We start from the raw sequence: 18,397 nt of genomic DNA on the forward strand, positions 1-18,397 counted from the left end.
GTCAAACATGCCTTCCAAAGAGAACATTGTTGGTTGATAGTCTTGAACCGAGAAGCAATGGCTTGAAATGTTCGTCGCTCGGGTTCACTAATGCCCGGATCATTTTTCAGACTTTTTTGATATACACACTTCCAAAATGTGTCGCTTGCTTGATTGGTGCCAATAGCCCCATTTTCACTGACAGAAACCCAATCAAGCCTAATAAACCATGGGGGTTGTTTGATATGAAGGTGGGCTCCACTAAAGAATTTGGGTCCAGGTAATAAGCGGTCTGGTATTTAGGTCCAAATTTGGGTTTTCTCAAATTTTGGCACATTCATTTTCTTGGGTTAGGAGAGGTTTAGGGCAATAATTTGGGATATTTTGGGTTTAGGTCCTTGGGTTAGAGATGGCCTAATTGACTAATAATGTAAACTAGCCTAATGTAAAAAAAAAATTTATTTTAGAATTAAAAATAATAATGGGTAGTTATGTTCTGTAAAAATATGATCAATTATTTGATTTTTCTTTTAATTTTTGAATATGAAAAATGTGAATTTACCATATTATCCTCATTCAATTAATCATTTCAATTCTTAATGTTTGCATTAACCAAGGGCGTTTTCTGGTGTTTTAAATGTTTCACAATTCTCTGTCTTTTGGTTTAAATATATAGATAGTGTTGAGGCCCAAAAAATCCACGCTTCGGCCCAAATAAATTCTCGACCCAATGCGATACCTTACCTAGAAGAAACCCGATTTGGGCACGCAAAAGTTCATGCGCTTGCACACATGCCACGCCAAACAAATAAGCAACACGCCACGCTACAAGCTTAAGTGGGCCCAAGCCACGCTAATGCCTAGGGCTTGCTAAGCGGGTTGTGGTATGGATGGTTACGAGTATTCACGAGGCCCATTGATGGTCCAAGGAGTGGAAGTTTTGGGCTACTTGGGAGCACCAAAACTCAAGCTCATTCCTTGAGTCCAAACATATGAGCAAGCATGAGAGAAAACCCAATAGCTCATCACCTTAAGAAAAGGCCCAAACATCTTTAAAAAATGTCCAATAGCCATAGCCCATAAAAAATCCCACATCAGCCAAAGCTTCCAGCAGTCTGACGAAATCAAAGGTAACTCACAGGCCGCTGGAAACAAAATACCAATAGTCCAGCCTAGCATCGTGGAAAACATCAAGCATCTCTGTTAAAACCATATCAAAGCCAAACCAGCAAAACCAAGCAAACCCATGTGCTGATCACCTTTTTGACCAAGCACCCTTACCCATTCTTTCCTCTTCAAGCTTTGGTGAGAAAACAAGAAACAAAAGTGGGTGGCTCCTCACCCACATGAAGAAGTCCAGCTGCCTGAGGGCCTTGGAACTCCAAAAAGCTTCATGCCTACATGCTCAGGCTAGAGAAGTTTCACCAAACAAGACTAAATGGAGGAAAGTGAAGAAAAGAGGGAGGAAAGCTTGACAAAATTAAGATTCTCAGCCCTATAAAAGGAGCCAGTTCCTACCCAGCAAAAACAACTCATCTTGGTTGTTGCAAGCCTCCCAGCAACCAGGAGAATTCATCGAAGGCAAGCATCCCCTTTGGCCCCTTCAATTTCATGCTTTGTTCTTCCATCTTCCTCTTTTCTCTCTTTCAAAACCCACATCTAGAGAGAGCAAGCATCATCTCTCAACTCTGGAACCCTTCAATTTCAAGACTTGTTCTTCCATTGCTTCCCATTTTCTCCTTTGTCAAATCGCCCATGAGCTTGCGAAGCTTTCGTCAAGCTGCTGGAGATATGCTAAAGCCATCCATGCTTTCATCTTCTACCTCTCTTTCCACAACACAGATTTAGAGAGCAAGCTTCATCTCTCTCAAAGCCTCTGTTCCTCATAGAAAACCCCAAGCCTTCTCTCTCTCATGCTAAACTCACGAATACTCAGCTCCCATGCCACAAGCTCTCATGCCAAGCCCAAGAATTTATATGTAAGCAACTGTTGGTTTCATTGGTGAAGAAGACCAAGGTGTTTCCTAAGGCTCAGCTACTCTTTCGAAACACTCTTGGGGCCTAATGCTTGAACTCAGACTCAATGGGAAATTTCACACATGTTTCTCTTTTCGGCAGCCCAAACTCATTCGTTAAGCTGCTGGAATAAAAGGACCCCTACAGATAGATTAAATGGCATCGAAATTTTAAAAAAGAAAAAAAAGTTTAGCGGAGTCCCTTTTAAACATGTGTGTTTACAGCCCACACACCTGAGAACTAATCGCTGAAATGGCCAAAAAGAAAAAACACAAAAAGAACTAATTGCTGAAAAATATAATGTTCACATTGAAGAACAGAACAGTTTAAAGTTGAGCAGTTTATTTTTTGACACATTTTGACCTATGGAAAAGCAAGACTAGAGGTTAATTATGTTATTGTTGCTAATGTTATAGATAAATTTAATAGGAAAAAAAGAAAAAGAAAAAAAAAAGAAAAGAAAGAGTTTTTGTTTCACCAGGACGACTTGGAATAAATGGCAATTCATATGCTACGCGTTGAGGGATGGGGGATTCGAACACATAAGTTCTTCTAGTACCGCTGGATTTTTCATTGGCGTTGAACACAGGATCAGCCCCTCCCTCATGTTGGCTGCCCTATTTTCTTATCTATACGACCTGCAATTAGTGGCCAATTTGTAGTGGTTATAATTCAAAAGGAAAAAAGGCACAACTAATTCTATATAAACCTTATATCTTCCTGGACTCTCTGAGAAATCTAAGTAAATTGTTATTGTAAATCTGAACAAATCTTATTTTCATCATCAAAAATCAAAATAGAATCAACAAATTGTTCAAACTAATTATTTTGGCCTAACTCATGCTGAATCTGTTCAACAAATTGTTGCGTGTGAATGCAATGCCATTTCTAGGGGCATTTCAAGTCACATTCTATAATGAAAGCTTACAAATTAATCAATCCATAACCGTTCATTCTTTGAGTTGGTTCGCTTTTAGCAAGGAATTACAAAATTTTACATGTGTTTACCTAATCTGAATTACAATTGTAACTAATGATTAGAGACCACAAACACAATTCACAGATCTGCATGGCAAACCCCTCCATCGGAGCTGGAGCTCAAGTTTGCCAAACTTATAGGTTCACTGGTGAAAAATCTTGACAGGATGAGTCTTGCAACATTCTCAGCTGCGGCAGCGCTCGTCTCCATTGTACTTGCTGCATTCTCAAAAGCATTTACATAGTACAAATGCTGACCATCCAAAATAAATGGTGCAAACACTTCAGGAGCAGTGTAATGGGGGTATGCAGCCCAATTTATTCGAATTGTCTCCGTCCGCACACTAGTAGTTGCAGAAGCAAACGATAATCAGTATTCAAATGATTAAAAGTAAACCTGCCCTCGGGGCCTAATAAACCAGATAAAGATCCCACCAGTTTATGGAAAGATTGGCAAATAAATGGGTACCACTTCCACCTATTGGATTTTGTTATTAGGGAACAGTCAGGCAGTCAGTCTACTCATCCAAGCAAACCCAAAAATAAATATTAAATTACCAAAATGCCTCTGTTGAAAACTACATAAGTTACCTACTATATCTGTGGACCTGCATTTACACCAAAAGTTTCAAAGTTGTTGTCTGGGTAAGATTTGGATAAACCGACTTTGAAACTACTTAGTGCTCTAGACGACCATAAATATTTTTGTTCAACAGACATCCTGAGTTTTTTTAAACCTAGGCTCACTTTCAACAATGGCGACCCTGAATTTTTGAAATTGTTAGCTGAACACAAGTGTAGCATGTGACAGTCATATGACTTCCACGCAGAGTGCAGTGAAGTTACTTAAATGTTACTTTTCCATCTACAATGACATACAGAAACTAAAACAATATTCTACGACCAAATTCATGAGATCAACCAGGATATGCATTTGGAGATATTTTCAACTAAGATTTTAGTAGGTCAACAAGCCATGATTACAGACATTACAGGAAATCATAACAAAGTGGGAGTTAACACATCCCTGGAATCAACATTTAGAGAGAGAGAGAGAGAGAGAGAGAGAGACTGCTATGAAGGAAAGATTAAGAGAGAAATGTGAGTTAACACATCACTGGAATTAACATTGTTGACGTGCATCTATGTCAACTGTCAAAGAGGCCTATCTATCAATTGGTCAGGCCATGCCTAATTGGACGGATCAATGGACTACCATGATGAGGGATGGTTTTAATGAGTTTTGTACAATTTGATAGGATCATGATGATTGCAGTCAATGGGTGGATTTAAAAACTATGAACCCTGTGAAATACATACAAAAAATGTATTCTTTAACAAGGATTTTTTGGTCGGTTTCCAGAACTTTTTAGCACAAACAAGGCATGTCTAAGGTTATTCAGTTTTAATTCCTTTCAATGTTGAACCTGGGTTCAAAATTTCAAGATTTTCTCAAGTCCACTATATATAATGATGTCAGATGGAAGATTTACAGTGAAACAATGCTAAGCATTCAAGGTTACCATTATTGACATTTGACGATTGGGGACAAGAGAGACAAACTGATCACACTCTGAGGGTTGTCCTATTCTCTTTTCCTGTATAATGCAAATGAGTGATGACTATAACTTAGATTGTTACCTGAAGATACTATCAAGAGTTGCATCCGCCATTGGTTTACGAGAGAATATCTTGTAAGTGAAATCATTCTCATTATGTTGCTTCAGAACCGAGATACTTGAGAATGGAAGATCAGGATCCTCAATTGTGCCAACCAGTTCTGGGATTTCTGCCACAGAATTCAGGCCAAAATATACCTTGCCCAAAAAACATACAAATTAAACCCCAAAACCTAACTGAATAAAAAAGAAAAGAAGTCACACATGATATTTAGCATTGCTGGGTTACTTACAGGATTTAAGAGGCCCCTAACAAAAGTTGCATGTGTGTGTTGCAGCTCTCTCTTAGGGATTGAGATTGGAGGAGTAAACTGAACACTCAACTCATCTAAAGGTGTAGCAACCACTGCAACGTCACATGTATAACTCTTTCTCTGGGTGGAATTAAGTTCATAATATTCTCCCTTTGAAGAGATAGATTCTATCTCTTCATGAAGGTGCAATTCAACCTCTGAATGATCAATCAATCCGGCAGCCATCTGCCAGTTCCCTCCTTTAATAGACCACAATCCTCCACCAGATCCTGCCAATGAAACTGCACCAGCAAGTCCACTCATATTGACACTTTGGCCATAATTGATTCTTGTGATGACCTGCAGAATTCAGCAGAGAACTAACTTCTAATGAAATCTCGAAAATCTCAAACACCACTGCACTTGTAAGCCAATTTCATAGTTCAAAGTATCAACATTTCAACAAAACAAGAGTTTTCCTTAAGTTGAAATGAAGTTGAACCTCACCCCACACCTATGAAACATGCTTTTGTTTCCATTTACACTGACTGAAAGGAAACCAGAAAAAATAGAAGCCCTGTATGCTAAGAAAACCTAAACATACAAGAACTGAAATAGCACTTTTACACAAGGGAAATGAATGACATGGCCTACGTCCAATAATATGTAAATGAGCTTGTATCTAATCCTTGTTGAGGAGAAAATATGTAATACACAAACGAGAAAAGCAAAATCAAAATCAAATAAAGTACTTTTCAAACGTGAATCTAGGCCAACAAAGGCGGTAAGATGGGTCCCATATGCTCGTGTTTTTGTTTGAGGTTATACATCCATTCATTGTACTAAATCCCCTGTCTTGCAAAATTATATCCTTTCCTAGTAAGAACCGAAATCCAAAAGGATATCATCTTAAATCATCAAACCGAGTTTTACAATTCTAATACGCACGTGCCGCAAATTTAGCAATCCCATGCATGATGATACAGTTTATAAAACACTGAAACAATTTGTGACAATTTCGTAAAAATTTGAAGTTGCACGGATCTAAAACCACTCATAACAAAGCATAAGATGTCCTGCGTTTTGCAGGTCCCTACCCTTTTTACAGGAAATAACAATCAGAAAAACAGGTCAGAAATTTTCTAAAGTGACCATCGTGGATCAATTGAAAGGAGTGCAGCACAGCTACTTCTATAACATTAACATGAGTTGAAACTTCAAAATACTCTATGCTTTATAGAGAAATACAACATGTGTATTCAAATATAATTTTTGTCAGGTTAGATTCACTTCACAACATAATCCAAACTGCATTCTTCATAACAATCTAACTGAAGTGAAACTAGTGATAATTGTTATGCACAAAGAAATATACCATATTTTTCATATATGACGAAAAAAGAAAAAGAAAACTAAGGAAAAGCAAACACCCTCGAAACGTGTTGTAGCGGGAAGGTTCTTACAGTGACAAGCTCTTGTATCAATAAGGGAGACAAGCCAGCATCAGCCAATTCCATAGCCAAAGTCCTTGTGGTGAGATTGTACAAACCAGCCCACTGAAGCATCTCATCCACTGTCTCAAAAACAGGTCTTGTCTCAAAGCCTTCATAATACTTGCAGAAGTTATTCACAGCACTCTGCACCAGAAAAATCACAATCAACAGCTAAATCCCACGTAAAATAGAATAATAAAAGGAAAAAAAATATAAAAAGAAAGAGCGAGAACCTCAACAAATCTCTCCATCCTGACAAGGGAGAAGCCATATCTGAGGAGCATGATGAGTGAATTAGCAAGAGAAACAATCTTCTGAGCAAAGGGAAGCTTGGATTTGAAGCTGAGAGTCTTGAATACAAACTTGTGGCCATCCCAAATTGCAAAACCAGAAGAGGACTCGGAATCGGAGGGTGCTGATGGTGAGGTTGAGGAGCTTCGTGTAGTTCAAGGCGTGCAAGTTCCTCGGGTGGAGAATGGAGGCGCCGGCCTCGAAGGTCTGGCCGGAGACGTTGACCGTGGCCATGCGACCCCCAACGACGCCGTTTCGCTCGAAGATCCGAATGGTGAAGTCGAGATTAGGGGGAGAGTAGCGGCGGAGGAAGTGGGCCACAGAGGACCCACTGATGCCGCTGCCGACGATGCAAATAGAAACAGCAGAGCCTGCGTCGCCATTTGCATTTGCATTTGAACAAAGTGTTGATATCAACAGTGGGAGGAGGAAGAAGAGTGAGAATATTAAGCTCCTACTACTGAGTCTGATTGTGGGAGCTGATGATGCCATTGCCAACAACATCTTTTTCTTTCTTTTGAGAATTGTGCAGTGAACCAAGTTTAATTAGATTAGATGTATGTATGAGAGTCCGCAATTTTGCTCTGCTTCGTTCTGACTTTTAATTCTGCCGTTGTTGGGGGAGAGATGCGACTACCATGTTGACTTGGGAATAAAAACTTTAAAAACGACACAAATACGAACACTCCAAGGCTTCTACCAGTGGATCATATTTATCTTATTATTATTATGTAAAAACACAATTTTTTAACTTTGGAGTGAGTGGAACGCACTATTGACGTGGTACAAAATAATACTCTACTATAGGTAGATGATATTGATAGGTGAAGGAATTGAACACTTTATTGCATTGAAACACAAGAAGTAAAGCATCTCATAAAGTAGATAATATATTACGAAAAACACAAGAAGTTAAGACCTCATAATCTCAACGCCTCAACACCCTTAATCGTTTGAACATAATTTGCAAGCAAATAAAAAATCATTAGAAGTCATAATTTTCTTCCCACTCCATCCAGCTCCCACGTGATAGGATATAAAGGCACTTGTACCTATTATAAGATGACAAGTGTCGTGTCATGTCATGATTTGTTGAATTAGTTAGATTGCTTAGTCGAGAAGAATACAATGTAACAATACATAAGAATCGTGTAGGCTGGTAATTGATTGATTTAGCAAGAAACAAAAATAGAAAACAAAATCTTTTTCTTCAATTCTCTTAGATTCTTCTCATTCTATTTAATGTTTTCACCACGCAGCTTTTAAAGAGGTAGGCTCTTCAACGTTCTACCCATTTAAAAGAAAGAGTAATATGGCAATAGGGTTTTGATGAGTTTGTGTTTTCTAAAAGGTCATGCTAGGTAGACCAACTTTAGATCTGAAACATGTGTCATTGTTTGAGCCAAAAAGAATTCACGTAGCCCACTTCTCACAAAAGCCGGGAACAAGAAAATAGAAGACCGGGCCTTAACTCCAAGCGGAAGCCCAATCAGTGCCAGAGGTTCGTGTTTTTTTGTGAAATAGCAGAATTATGAAAACACAAAGCAAACCAGTAAAATTTCCAAAAGAATGGCAAAATTGGCCACCAAGCAAATCGTTAAATTTTTTAGAAGGAAGAGTTGGATTGGGCCCAGTTTCTAAATCCTCACCATCACTCTCAAAGAAGGCCAGGAACAAGTCAACATATTTTTCTGAAAAAAAACCCACGTGACTACTCGACTTTGAAAAGTCAACTATTTCAACTAGTCACAAGAGGATTTGACACAAGGAATTAATGAAGGCAGTCTTGCAGGAAGATTTCTCCAGTCTTTCACAGACAGAGGAAAGATCAAAATCCCTTTTTCTATATTCAGAAAAATTATGCTCCAGAGCAGGTGTCATTTCCAAGGGATAAGCAAGCTATATTTTCTAAAGAGATAAGTAGGATGCAGGGAGTTGTCCATCTAGAAAATCAAACTAACCATTACAACAGATTGAATTCTCACAAGAGCAGTTAAAGATCAAAAGAGCAGAGAAGTAATCACCAAAAAAAGAAATGACTATTGATGGTTTGTCTGCCAGAATAGATAAAATCTCTTTTTCTTTGACATTTAAAAAGAAATATCTTGCTTTTAGAAAATCTACCGCCCATTCTTTAAAGATTAGAAAACCAAATCCAGCATTTCCTATAAATATGAGAGGAGGTGGACAGATCAAAGAATAACCAAAAATCAATCAAAAACATAAACTCAAAATGATCACTTGATCTCAAAAAAACTTTCAAAACACTGAAACAACCAATAGCTCATTGAAGCCACAAGAAGCAAGTCAGCTACAAATCAGAATCTCTAAACTCCAGTTCAGTTTAAGAGAAATAGTCATTCAAAGCGAGACTTCTTTCATTACAAATTTGGTTTAGTATAAGCCAAGTCAAGCAGAGTTTGAGTTTTACAAATATGAAAACCTCAACAAATTTATGGAGAGCCCTGATCAAGCAGAACAGGTATTACAGTGCAGTTTTAGCTAAGTAATCGTCGAATCCAACCACTTTTGCCCCTTCCAAACTAAAGAGGTCCCAATTCTGCCCGTTCAAAATGCCTTCCAGGGCTTGAAATAGATTAAGCTATGCCAAACTCGAACGTTGATATCAATTTACAGCTGAAACTTGACAGTTGAAGGTGTTGATAGTCCACCAAAGACAGGCACACCTAATCCAGCCTGGATAAGAAGCACTTATCTAGGCAGAAATTGAAGTCTAAAAGCTCCCTTTTGTATTTTTAGAGTTGGTCTTCCTTCTTGAGCTTTGTACAAAGGCAGTTCCGCCTAAAACATTTCACTTTCTTATCATTTATTCTGGCCAGAACTACTAGTTTTGTATTGTGAAAAATTATGAAGTCCTCACCAATTTGAGGCAAGAAAAGAACTGACTTGGGAGATATTCCTCACCCAAATTCACAATAGCTTGTTTAGAAATTAGTAACTTGGGGTGCAAGTTATCTATTTTTAAGAAGTATGCTAGGATTTTCATTGCTAGCAGTGGCACGCTCGCATACTAAAGAAAGTTGACTTGTTGACCAGTCAATAGTTTTGAGGCAATGATGAACTTTACCCTACTATCGCAGGAACAAACATAAAACGGGTGAACAACCATCTCTCTAATAAAAGTGGAGTCCACCAATAAAATGGGTCCCACACTATATTAGAGAGATGATACACAAGTTGGTATCTAAAGTTGGTCTCCCTAGCATTTTCCTTTTCTTTTCTCTAAAACTATGAAGGGTGGTGGGGTGTGTGAGGTATGTGTATAGATGTACTAAGGTTAAGTATTAAGTTTTTAAATTGTCTTTTTACACAATAATCAAACATAAGAGCTTAATAATTTAAGTATTGGGGTGAACAAGTGTGAGGTTTAAATAGAAAAAATCTATTTATTTATAGAATTAAAAGTGAGGTAATCAATTTAATAGAAAATCAAACAGTGAAGTTGTGGGTTAGGGTGTTGTTGTCAAATTACGCAGGCAATAAAATTAAAGTTATCAATTTAATAGAAAATCAAACGATATAATTGACAAAGTGAGTAATTTGATCAAATTTAGGATTTCATATTGGAGTAAAATATGGTTAATCCTTATTTATATTTTGGGTCGGCTATTGTGATTTACTGAAATTAGAACACCCAGTTCTATTAGAATATTTCATGTTAAACCGTAAACACTACTTATAAATATTTTCTTTTTTCATACAAAACACTCTTAACAGAAGCTCTTAGAGGCAGAAATATATACAACGTTTTCCTTCGAAATAAGCACAAAATTTGCTCTGTGTCGTTCCAGTGACTCCATTTTTGTTCAACTAGTTCTCAGGTGTTAGTATATTTCATCCATATCTTGCTTCTTCTTTTTATTTTTTATTTTTTATGTGTCAAAACATAGAGTTCTGAAGCTGTTGATTTATTGTTGTTGGGTTTTCTTTTTCTCTTTCCAAACTTTCCATGATCATGTGTTATATATATATATATATATATATATATGTATAGTGAGCTTCAATTGAGGAATCCTGACCACCACGCATTATATTTCAATGATTTGAACTGTTAGCTTTTAGATATTCTCTCAAACATCATCTCTACAAAAAATCACTTGAATGCAAAACTATTTGATCACTCAAATAGATGGTTGTTATTTTAGTCTTTTTCTTGAAGCACCGTATTTGTCTGCAGCTAGATGCTAGTTTTCATGCCCAACTAGATGCCTTAAAGTTTTCAATTTGTCCAGCTTTTGTAAGGATAATCTATGAATGAAGAATACATCAAAGGGTGTGCCTATAGAAGGGGACTAAGACTGATATGTATGTGTAGACAGTAGACATATGCAATGTTATATGTTCATCTAATATAAATGCATGAGATATTGTTGTTTGGTATATATGAATAGTAATATGTGGTTGCCTCCATCTGTGTTTTTTGTTCCATTTTGATATGCAGCGCCAAAGGTGATCTTCTGAGGAGCAAATGAGGAAAAAAGTGTGCATGGAAAGCCATCCCCCGCCGCCATTGTCCGATCTTCTTCCTCCTGAACTGTTGTCAAAAATAGCAGATGGTCTAAGCCTAATCGATCTTCTGAGTTTCCGCAGTGTCTGCAAGGCTTGGAACTCTGCTTCTTCAACAGCTTCAGCTCAGAATGAATCTTCATATGAACCCTGGTTTTTACTGTACGAGGAACATTCTGATCAATGCCAGCTGCTAATATGTGAAAGTGGTAAAAAGTACACCATCAGTAATATTCCAGAACTAAAAGGAGCAACTTGCCTTGCATCAAACCAAGGATGGCTACTTCTTTTCAAGCCATCATGCGGCTCAATCTTCTTCTTTTGCCCCTTCTCTCATGCGAAAATCGACCTTCCAAAGTTACCAGCCTCAGAACTATGTGAGCATGTTGCAGCATTTTCATCCCCTCCCACTTGTCAAGATTGCATTGTTTCTGTCATTAGCCGTATCAATGACTTAGAACTGGAGCTGAATGTTCTTCATCGCGGAGCCAATGAATGGATCCGACACCAGCGCAATTTCACCCCATGGCCAGTTAACAGAATTGAATGTGGTGCTTTTCACAACGGAGAATTCTATTTTTTCGCCTGCGGAGGAGACAGGTTGATCCAGGTCGCTGTCACTACTGCCGGCAACCTACAGTGGCAGTGCTTTTCCATTATTCCTGTTTCGGCACCAGCTCCGGCACCAGCTGAAGATGAAATTGTATCATTGAGAGATGAAATGGGTTATTTGGACAAAAAGAATGTGAAGCAGCAGCTGGGGATGGGAAGGGACGTTTCAATTTCTACTTGTGGAACACAAATCCGGGCGTTGGATGGTGAAGACTCTGTTGTTTTCAATGAGAACGAGAACATTGTGTCTGCTGAACAATCCTCCTCATCCACGACCAAGAGCCCTGATTTTAAAGGGATTTGGATCCACCCAAGATTCTGTCAAATCTCCCCAATTCATCAGAGTTGGTGATTCCGTTTTGCTTTCTAAATTGTTGGTCAACTTGGTTTCTGAATTTAGCTGCTTGGAAAATTATTATAGCAGTTTATCTTTTGCTGGTAAACTTGTTTCTTGGTTAATTCTAAGTACCTGATTTGTTATATCTTCTTTGCTATGCATTGCTAGAATTAACCTGAATTGAAAATTATAATACAGCTAGTTTAAATCCAAACATGTTTGCTCTAGAATTCATTCTCATGTTTCTAAGCAACGCAGGTAATAGAGGTCGGGTAGGCTTTAACTCAGGGCAGCTGTAATAAGTAGCTAACAACAATTCAAGCAGACTTTCTAGATTTAACACTTAAACTAAGTTTAATAAGCTGAAAAAATAACCTACTTTTTCTTTACATAAAACCCATCCTACAAATCCTCCAAAATTGAATCAGGTGTGGAGCCTGAACGGTCCTAAAAGCAATCAATGGGCAGCAAGAGTGGTTACATGAGAGAGAGAGAGAGAGAGAGAGAGAGAGAGAGAGAGAGATCGCTAGCTAGGTTAAATGAAGAATGCAATTAGTTGTAAAAAAAAAAACATATATAAAAAATTTAAAAAATCTCTAGTCATCTTCTGTAGCATGCAAGAATTGAATCGTGGCAAAGCCGCCAATACTCTTTGTAGGAGATTAGCATCCATGGAAATATTGGAAGATCAGTCCCAATTGTAGATGGAATCCTGGAACCAATTTTAAAAATTAAAAAATTGAAATATCCACAAAATAACCATCAAAACTATATTCAAATTTCAACTCACCGTCTGCCAGTAAGGACTCCATAAGCTGCTGTAGCAACCAATGTCCGAGGTTTCCCAGAAAGAATCTTGTTGTAGTGAGGCATGACTATTTGTCCTGATATGCATGCCCCATTAATAACAGTCGGCAGAACAAATACCAGACATAAATAAGTACTTCACCACTTCAACAGTAGAGATGTATCTTTCAGCTATTATCATGAATATGCATGCATATGCATATGAGTTACCTTAAAGCTTTTAAAACAAAATCAGCATATAACTTGCATTTGGAGCTAGCTGGACTACTCCTTTTAACCATTCAAATTATCAAAGATCAATGCTACAGCACATGCGCACACACGTAAACAGAGCCTCACAACTTTACACTCAAAATTATTGAAGTTTTAAGGCCAAAGCTAATAATGTTACATGGTCCTGACTCCTGATAAGACTTAAAAATGGTGAATTATTTCAAAATCCAAGGCCAAGTAGTTGACATATGATGGTTTCAGAATTCAGATGCAATCCAATGAAACATCACTAATTCACTAAATAAAAGAATCGAGCTCTCACCTACAGTCAAGAAGTTGCTATGAAGAAATGAAACCACAACAGAAGCTTTCTCTCCAGTTAGGCCCTTTTCACTCTGCAATTTATCCGCTGGTGAACTAATATCCTTATGTGAATAAATGCAATCACTCCAAACAGATACAATTTCAAACCATATCCCAGAGGGAAATCTTTTTGGCATGACCAACCAAAGGAAAATTTTGATGTAAGGTGTGGCATGAATAACAGATATAGTGATTTCAATCAGTATATAGATAAGGCTGATGGTTGTATTCATAATGGTAAAGAAAATATAGAAAACAGAAGTTGTCGGTAATAGAAGCAGGAGTGGTGTGAACAGAAGAGATCCAACGATGTGTTGCTTGACAGTATAGTCATAGCTATCTAATCTCTGACGAAGAGGATTCCACTTTCGAACCCCTGGAAAGCATTCGGCAAGTACACAAGCAATTAGATGTTATAAAATAGAAAAACAATCATGGATAAAGGACAAATTTTACTTGCACCTTCCCCAATAATATATAATCAAAATTCTGATCGGAGTTTGCCATTCAAGAAAAGAAAAAATAAATGCCTTGAAAATTCCATTGAATATATTCTAAAGGGTATTGAATTGTAGCCGCATGCACAAGAAAAGAAGATTTTCTCAGAAAACAGCAATTTGCATCAACCAATGTCTTGCATGGAGTACAAGTGTACGTTTATTTACTTTCTTTTTTTGGTCGGTTGGTGGACAACATACACAAACATGATTCTGCTATGGGACTCAATAGGTGATATTAATAAAGTGTCTGAAGTTTTGAGTGCACACTAATTCTTAGATGGATATGTATAAATTACAGACAGTGTAAAGAACATAAAGACCATACGAAGTAGTTAACAAACATAAAAACCTTAAAAGTCACAAGTCGCGGGACTGATTCAACTGGTAGCACTATGGTAAACTTTGTCCCAGCACATTTAACCCAAGAATCTCAACGCTTCAAGGCACACTTATATGTTTCAAATATTTATTAAATTATGGGCACTAAAATTTATAAACTAATACAATTATACAATAAAATGCAAAAACAAAATCATAGTCCCAACTAGCTTGAGAAATAAAGAAAAGTCTGTGTCAAACCAATGAGGAAAGTTCCACAATAACAGCAATCATGGATGGACTTGCCTCCTTAATGGAATATTGGCTACTGGCAGAACTAGATCAAATTACACATGTACTCCCTGTATTTTAGCCTCTTTCTTACACTTCAATTCCTGTACACCTAAATTTTTCCAATTGTACCCCTGTATTTTAGTTCATTTGCAACTGAGGACAATACATCAACTCAGTCTAATACTTTAACAGACATGTGGTCGTAGATGTCTTTAGACATACCTATGTTTCCAGGTTGCCACTCCATCAATTTATTAGACGCAATTGATGTTTTGTCCTTGATTGTAATTGTAATCAACTATAGGGGTACAATTGAAATTTTGTTAACTACAGATAATTAAGTAGAAAACAGACTAAACTACATCAACTTAAAGTGTGATTTGACCGCAGAATATGTATTAAATACATAACAACCAAACCAACAGGTGATGAAAGCATTAAGGGATAGAGAATAGGTTGGTTAGAAAAATGACCCTATCGCATTCATAGGATTACCAAACAAAGTACATTTGCTTTTGGTTGGCCATATGTAGAAGTTTTAAAGACTGAAAACGCAAGAGCAAGAAATCCGAGAATAATACCTGAAAAGGCGCCACAAAGCTGCCAATGCCTGTATCTGAGTCGAATATAAAAGGGATATCAACCAGTGAAGAGTGGACACATGTAACGTTGCTAGTGCAATCAAGTCTTTTATCAAAGCAGCAGGTACAGTCACCCCAAAAATGATTCCTGATATAGCAAGTCCTCTAATGAAATAAATGAAGTGAAACCCCAAAAAGATCCAAATGGTAGACCAAATCTGGATAGCAGTTAGAGAAATCATCCCAAGAACTCCTGCCAATTCCGTGTTTAACTTAAAACCTGCGGGGACTCCCATTAACCACACACAACCTGAGCGCAATAACTCATTTGTAATGTCACTGGCAAATTTCAGGACCCACATGCAAGCAGATTCTGCATGATACAGCAGTGCCAAACCGAACAAGTTTCCCAGAAGTACATCAACAGCTAAACTTGACCACATGGAGTGCTTATGCAATGCAGCTTTCTCCGCATATTCAACACTTGATAGCGACCTTTGAAATAAAGAAGAAGATGATGAAAAAATTTGCAGTTTGTTCATAAAAGAAATAAGAGTTCAATACCAAAAAAGAAAAAATGATGATACAACAAAAGAAATAAATATCACGATAACTGTCAATTGGGGTCAAATATAAGGCAATGTAGACAAGGACGAAAAGAAAGAGATCAGGTGAATGCCAATCATGGTAGTCAAGCAAACCCAGCCTACAAAAGTACAGATCAGAAAACGTAAACATTTTATTAACATGCATAAGTTTACAGAGAAAAACTTCCTCATAAATCAAAATGGTGTGAAATCTGATAGCATTTGAAAACCAACTTATGAGTCAGATAACTTCCCAGTATTCAACATAGAACGCTAAATGAAATGGCATTTGAAACCCAACTTATCAGTTAGACAACTCAACTGTATTCAACATAGATTTCTGTATTTGCATTTGTAAATTTCATCAATAATTAGAATGCTATATGGAATGGCATTTTAAACACAACTCATCGATCAGATAAATTTCCAGTGTTCAACATAGAATTTCATATTACCTTGTGCCATTATCTTGAAGAAAGATTGGCCAATACAAGATCTGAGAACAACGGATTCTGATATTTATCCTTGAACTGCTGAATACCTTTACTGATATGATGTATACCCATGAATCTGATGCATACTTCAGAAGCCTATAGAGAAACTGAACAATGACATAGAATAACATGGACAATGAAGCCACAGACACAGCAAATAGTTGCCATGTGAAGGCAAGAAACCTGAAATGCCACACAAAGTCCATTTGAATACTACAGAGCAAAGCAGGACATCAAAAGCAAAGGAAGTGGGGAGGACAAATGTGTGAAGATAATACATGTAAACTGTGGAAAAGCGCACAGTAGATTTCTTGGGACCCATGCATCTTTCAAAAACTTTGTCAGCAGCAGCGGAGCTATTGATTGCCAGAATGACCGTATCCTGCATGAAAACAATATCATAGTCGTATTGCAATATTAACAACAAAGGTAAGTCTTGATGCACAAAAAATTCTCAAAAACTCCTACCAAGTCAAGGAGTGGCTGCTTCTGGTGAAGTTCATCAACCCACTTGGGTTTTCTCTCAGGAGCATTCACTTGATCAAATGAATTCCAAGGATGTAATGAGAAATGGTGAGCACCATAGGCTGGGGTCTCGTAGAATATTAACTACATTTGATCAAGAAAAGACAAGATTTTAATCAATCAAAACAGATGTCATGCTTAAAAATAAAAATTAAATTAAGCCCAACGCATGCCATTGAAGCATTCATGACTTACATACGTGGATATCACATGGAAACACCATTTGCCCATTCCAGTGGATGTGATGCAGTTTAGGAATCCAACTAATTTCTGTTCCAACTTGTTCTTGAGGATCACATAGCATCTGGATCCAATAACTGTTTCCTACAAAAGTTTGCCTACATTGTTCTAGTGATCCATTGAGATTGTGGCACCCACAACAAGATGAATGATATTGATCTTCTTTTGAGTGAACTTTAAAAAATTGACCCACTATACACAACATTGACTTATCCTGGAGTAACACAGGCATCCTTCCATTTGTGTCATGAAGGATTCCCTGAAAATAATAAATACTTTTCTTTGGTGAGAAGAAAAACACATACAATTTCAATAGAGCAATTTCCCAAACCATACAAAATAAGCAACAAATGAATGCATGCCAAAATCACTAAGTACAATGATAAAGAAACAAATTGAAACCTACCCAACTAATTGCAGTTACAAGTGATTGAAATCTGATTAGCATTCATTACTGAATAACATTATATACCTGAATGCATAATTTTTTATCAGAAAGGGCTTGTTCAGTGCAGGCAAAAGCTACGACAACGTCAAGAGAAGACAAAGACGACGAAATGAACCAACCCAGCAAGAAATTGGAGCAGGACGATGGTGTGCTCAATGAGAGTTGCTTTGGCCACCAAATTCTACACCTCCTTCCCATCCTTGTGAATATGATTGCTAATCAGTGGCTCAACTTACAGTCTCCATTTTATCCCAACTTGAAAAGTTTTATCGAAATTTTGCTTCTCATTCCAAAATTTGCTTTTGGTTCAGATCCCCCTTCTGAACCAGCTTGAGAGATTGGGGTTAGGGTTCTCGCTAGCTATTGTTCAGAGATGGAGAGGGAGGGAAGGGAAGCGAAATCGCCATGCATTATTCCTCTGGCTCCGATTCTCAGCGTCTGAACGGGTCATATATAATAAACGACCCCTGAATTATGTTATTCGCTAGTCCTCACTTGGTTTTTCAGCTAATTTCCTATAAAACTCATCCGCACGGCTCGTTTTTGAAGTTATAAATCTCGATCTTTTAACGAAGTTGGGTCTTGCTCGGTATATTGAAAAACAAAATATTGCGCTCAACTAGAGGTGTGTACAATGGGCCGGCCGATTTGAATATGGCTCGAGCCCGGCCCATTTAAAGAGGGTTCAGATGGCTCAGACTATAATGAGGGTAAGTTATAAGGGTTCACTTTATAGTCATTGGATCAATCCAAGGGCCGGGGAGAATTGGGATAAAATTGTGCAATCGGGTAGGTGAGGAACCCAAACCCGAATTTAATATCCAGCAATGAAGTTGGTCCCAACAAAAAAAAAAAAAAAAGGCAAGTTCGAAGTTTGAACAG

The 18,397-nt window shown here is 37.6% G+C and overlaps 2 protein-coding genes across 2 annotated transcripts; both read right to left on the bottom strand.

Annotated features, from left to right (window-relative positions):
• Nucleotides 1–2,821: 2,821 nt before the first annotated feature.
• Nucleotides 2,822–7,427, bottom strand: FCLY (farnesylcysteine lyase). The gene is made up of 5 exons (XM_008229331.3): nucleotides 6,612–7,427; nucleotides 6,349–6,522; nucleotides 4,886–5,245; nucleotides 4,615–4,790; nucleotides 2,822–3,317 (listed from the first exon to the last, which is right to left on the bottom strand). Exons 1-5 carry the CDS (start codon nucleotides 6,660–6,662, stop codon nucleotides 3,053–3,055), a joined length of 1,026 nt encoding a protein of 341 aa, XP_008227553.2. The 5' UTR covers nucleotides 6,663–7,427; the 3' UTR covers nucleotides 2,822–3,052.
• A 5,071-nt stretch (nucleotides 7,428–12,498) lies between these two features.
• Nucleotides 12,499–18,008, bottom strand: LOC103327054 (N-acetylglucosaminyl transferase component family protein / Gpi1 family protein). Its single transcript, XM_089048977.1, has 10 exons — nucleotides 17,540–18,008; nucleotides 17,027–17,326; nucleotides 16,771–16,911; nucleotides 16,581–16,684; nucleotides 16,264–16,485; nucleotides 15,222–15,716; nucleotides 14,770–14,771; nucleotides 13,488–13,904; nucleotides 12,936–13,029; nucleotides 12,499–12,857 (listed from the first exon to the last, which is right to left on the bottom strand). Exons 1-10 carry the CDS (start codon nucleotides 17,711–17,713, stop codon nucleotides 12,746–12,748), a joined length of 2,061 nt encoding a protein of 686 aa, XP_088905103.1. The 5' UTR covers nucleotides 17,714–18,008; the 3' UTR covers nucleotides 12,499–12,745.
• Nucleotides 18,009–18,397: the final 389 nt, after the last annotated feature.

The sequence above is a fragment of the Prunus mume genome, linkage group LG3 (assembly GCF_029339155.1).
Source record: "Prunus mume cultivar Tortuosa linkage group LG3, ASM2933915v1, whole genome shotgun sequence".
In the NCBI taxonomy this organism is placed as follows: Eukaryota; Viridiplantae; Streptophyta; class Magnoliopsida; order Rosales; family Rosaceae; genus Prunus; species Prunus mume.

Excerpts from the sequence above, each read along its gene's own strand:
- LOC103327054 (XM_089048977.1), bottom strand. The coding sequence starts at position 17,713 with ATGGGAAGGAGGTGTAGAATTTGGTGGCCAAAGCAACTCTCATTGAGC. Across the intron at positions 16,685-16,770 it reads AGCAGCCACTCCTTGACTTG|GATACGGTCATTCTGGCAAT; the intron begins GTAGGAGTTTTT and ends GTTTTCATGCAG. Across the intron at positions 12,858-12,935 it reads GGAGTCCTTACTGGCAGACG|GATTCCATCTACAATTGGGA; the intron begins GTGAGTTGAAAT and ends AATTGGTTCCAG.
- FCLY (XM_008229331.3), bottom strand. The coding sequence starts at position 6,662 with ATGCTCCTCAGATATGGCTTCTCCCTTGTCAGGATGGAGAGATTTGTT. Across the intron at positions 5,246-6,348 it reads TGATACAAGAGCTTGTCACT|GTCATCACAAGAATCAATTA; the intron begins GTAAGAACCTTC and ends TGAATTCTGCAG. Across the intron at positions 3,318-4,614 it reads ACTCTTGATAGTATCTTCAG|TGTGCGGACGGAGACAATTC; the intron begins GTAACAATCTAA and ends TGCAACTACTAG.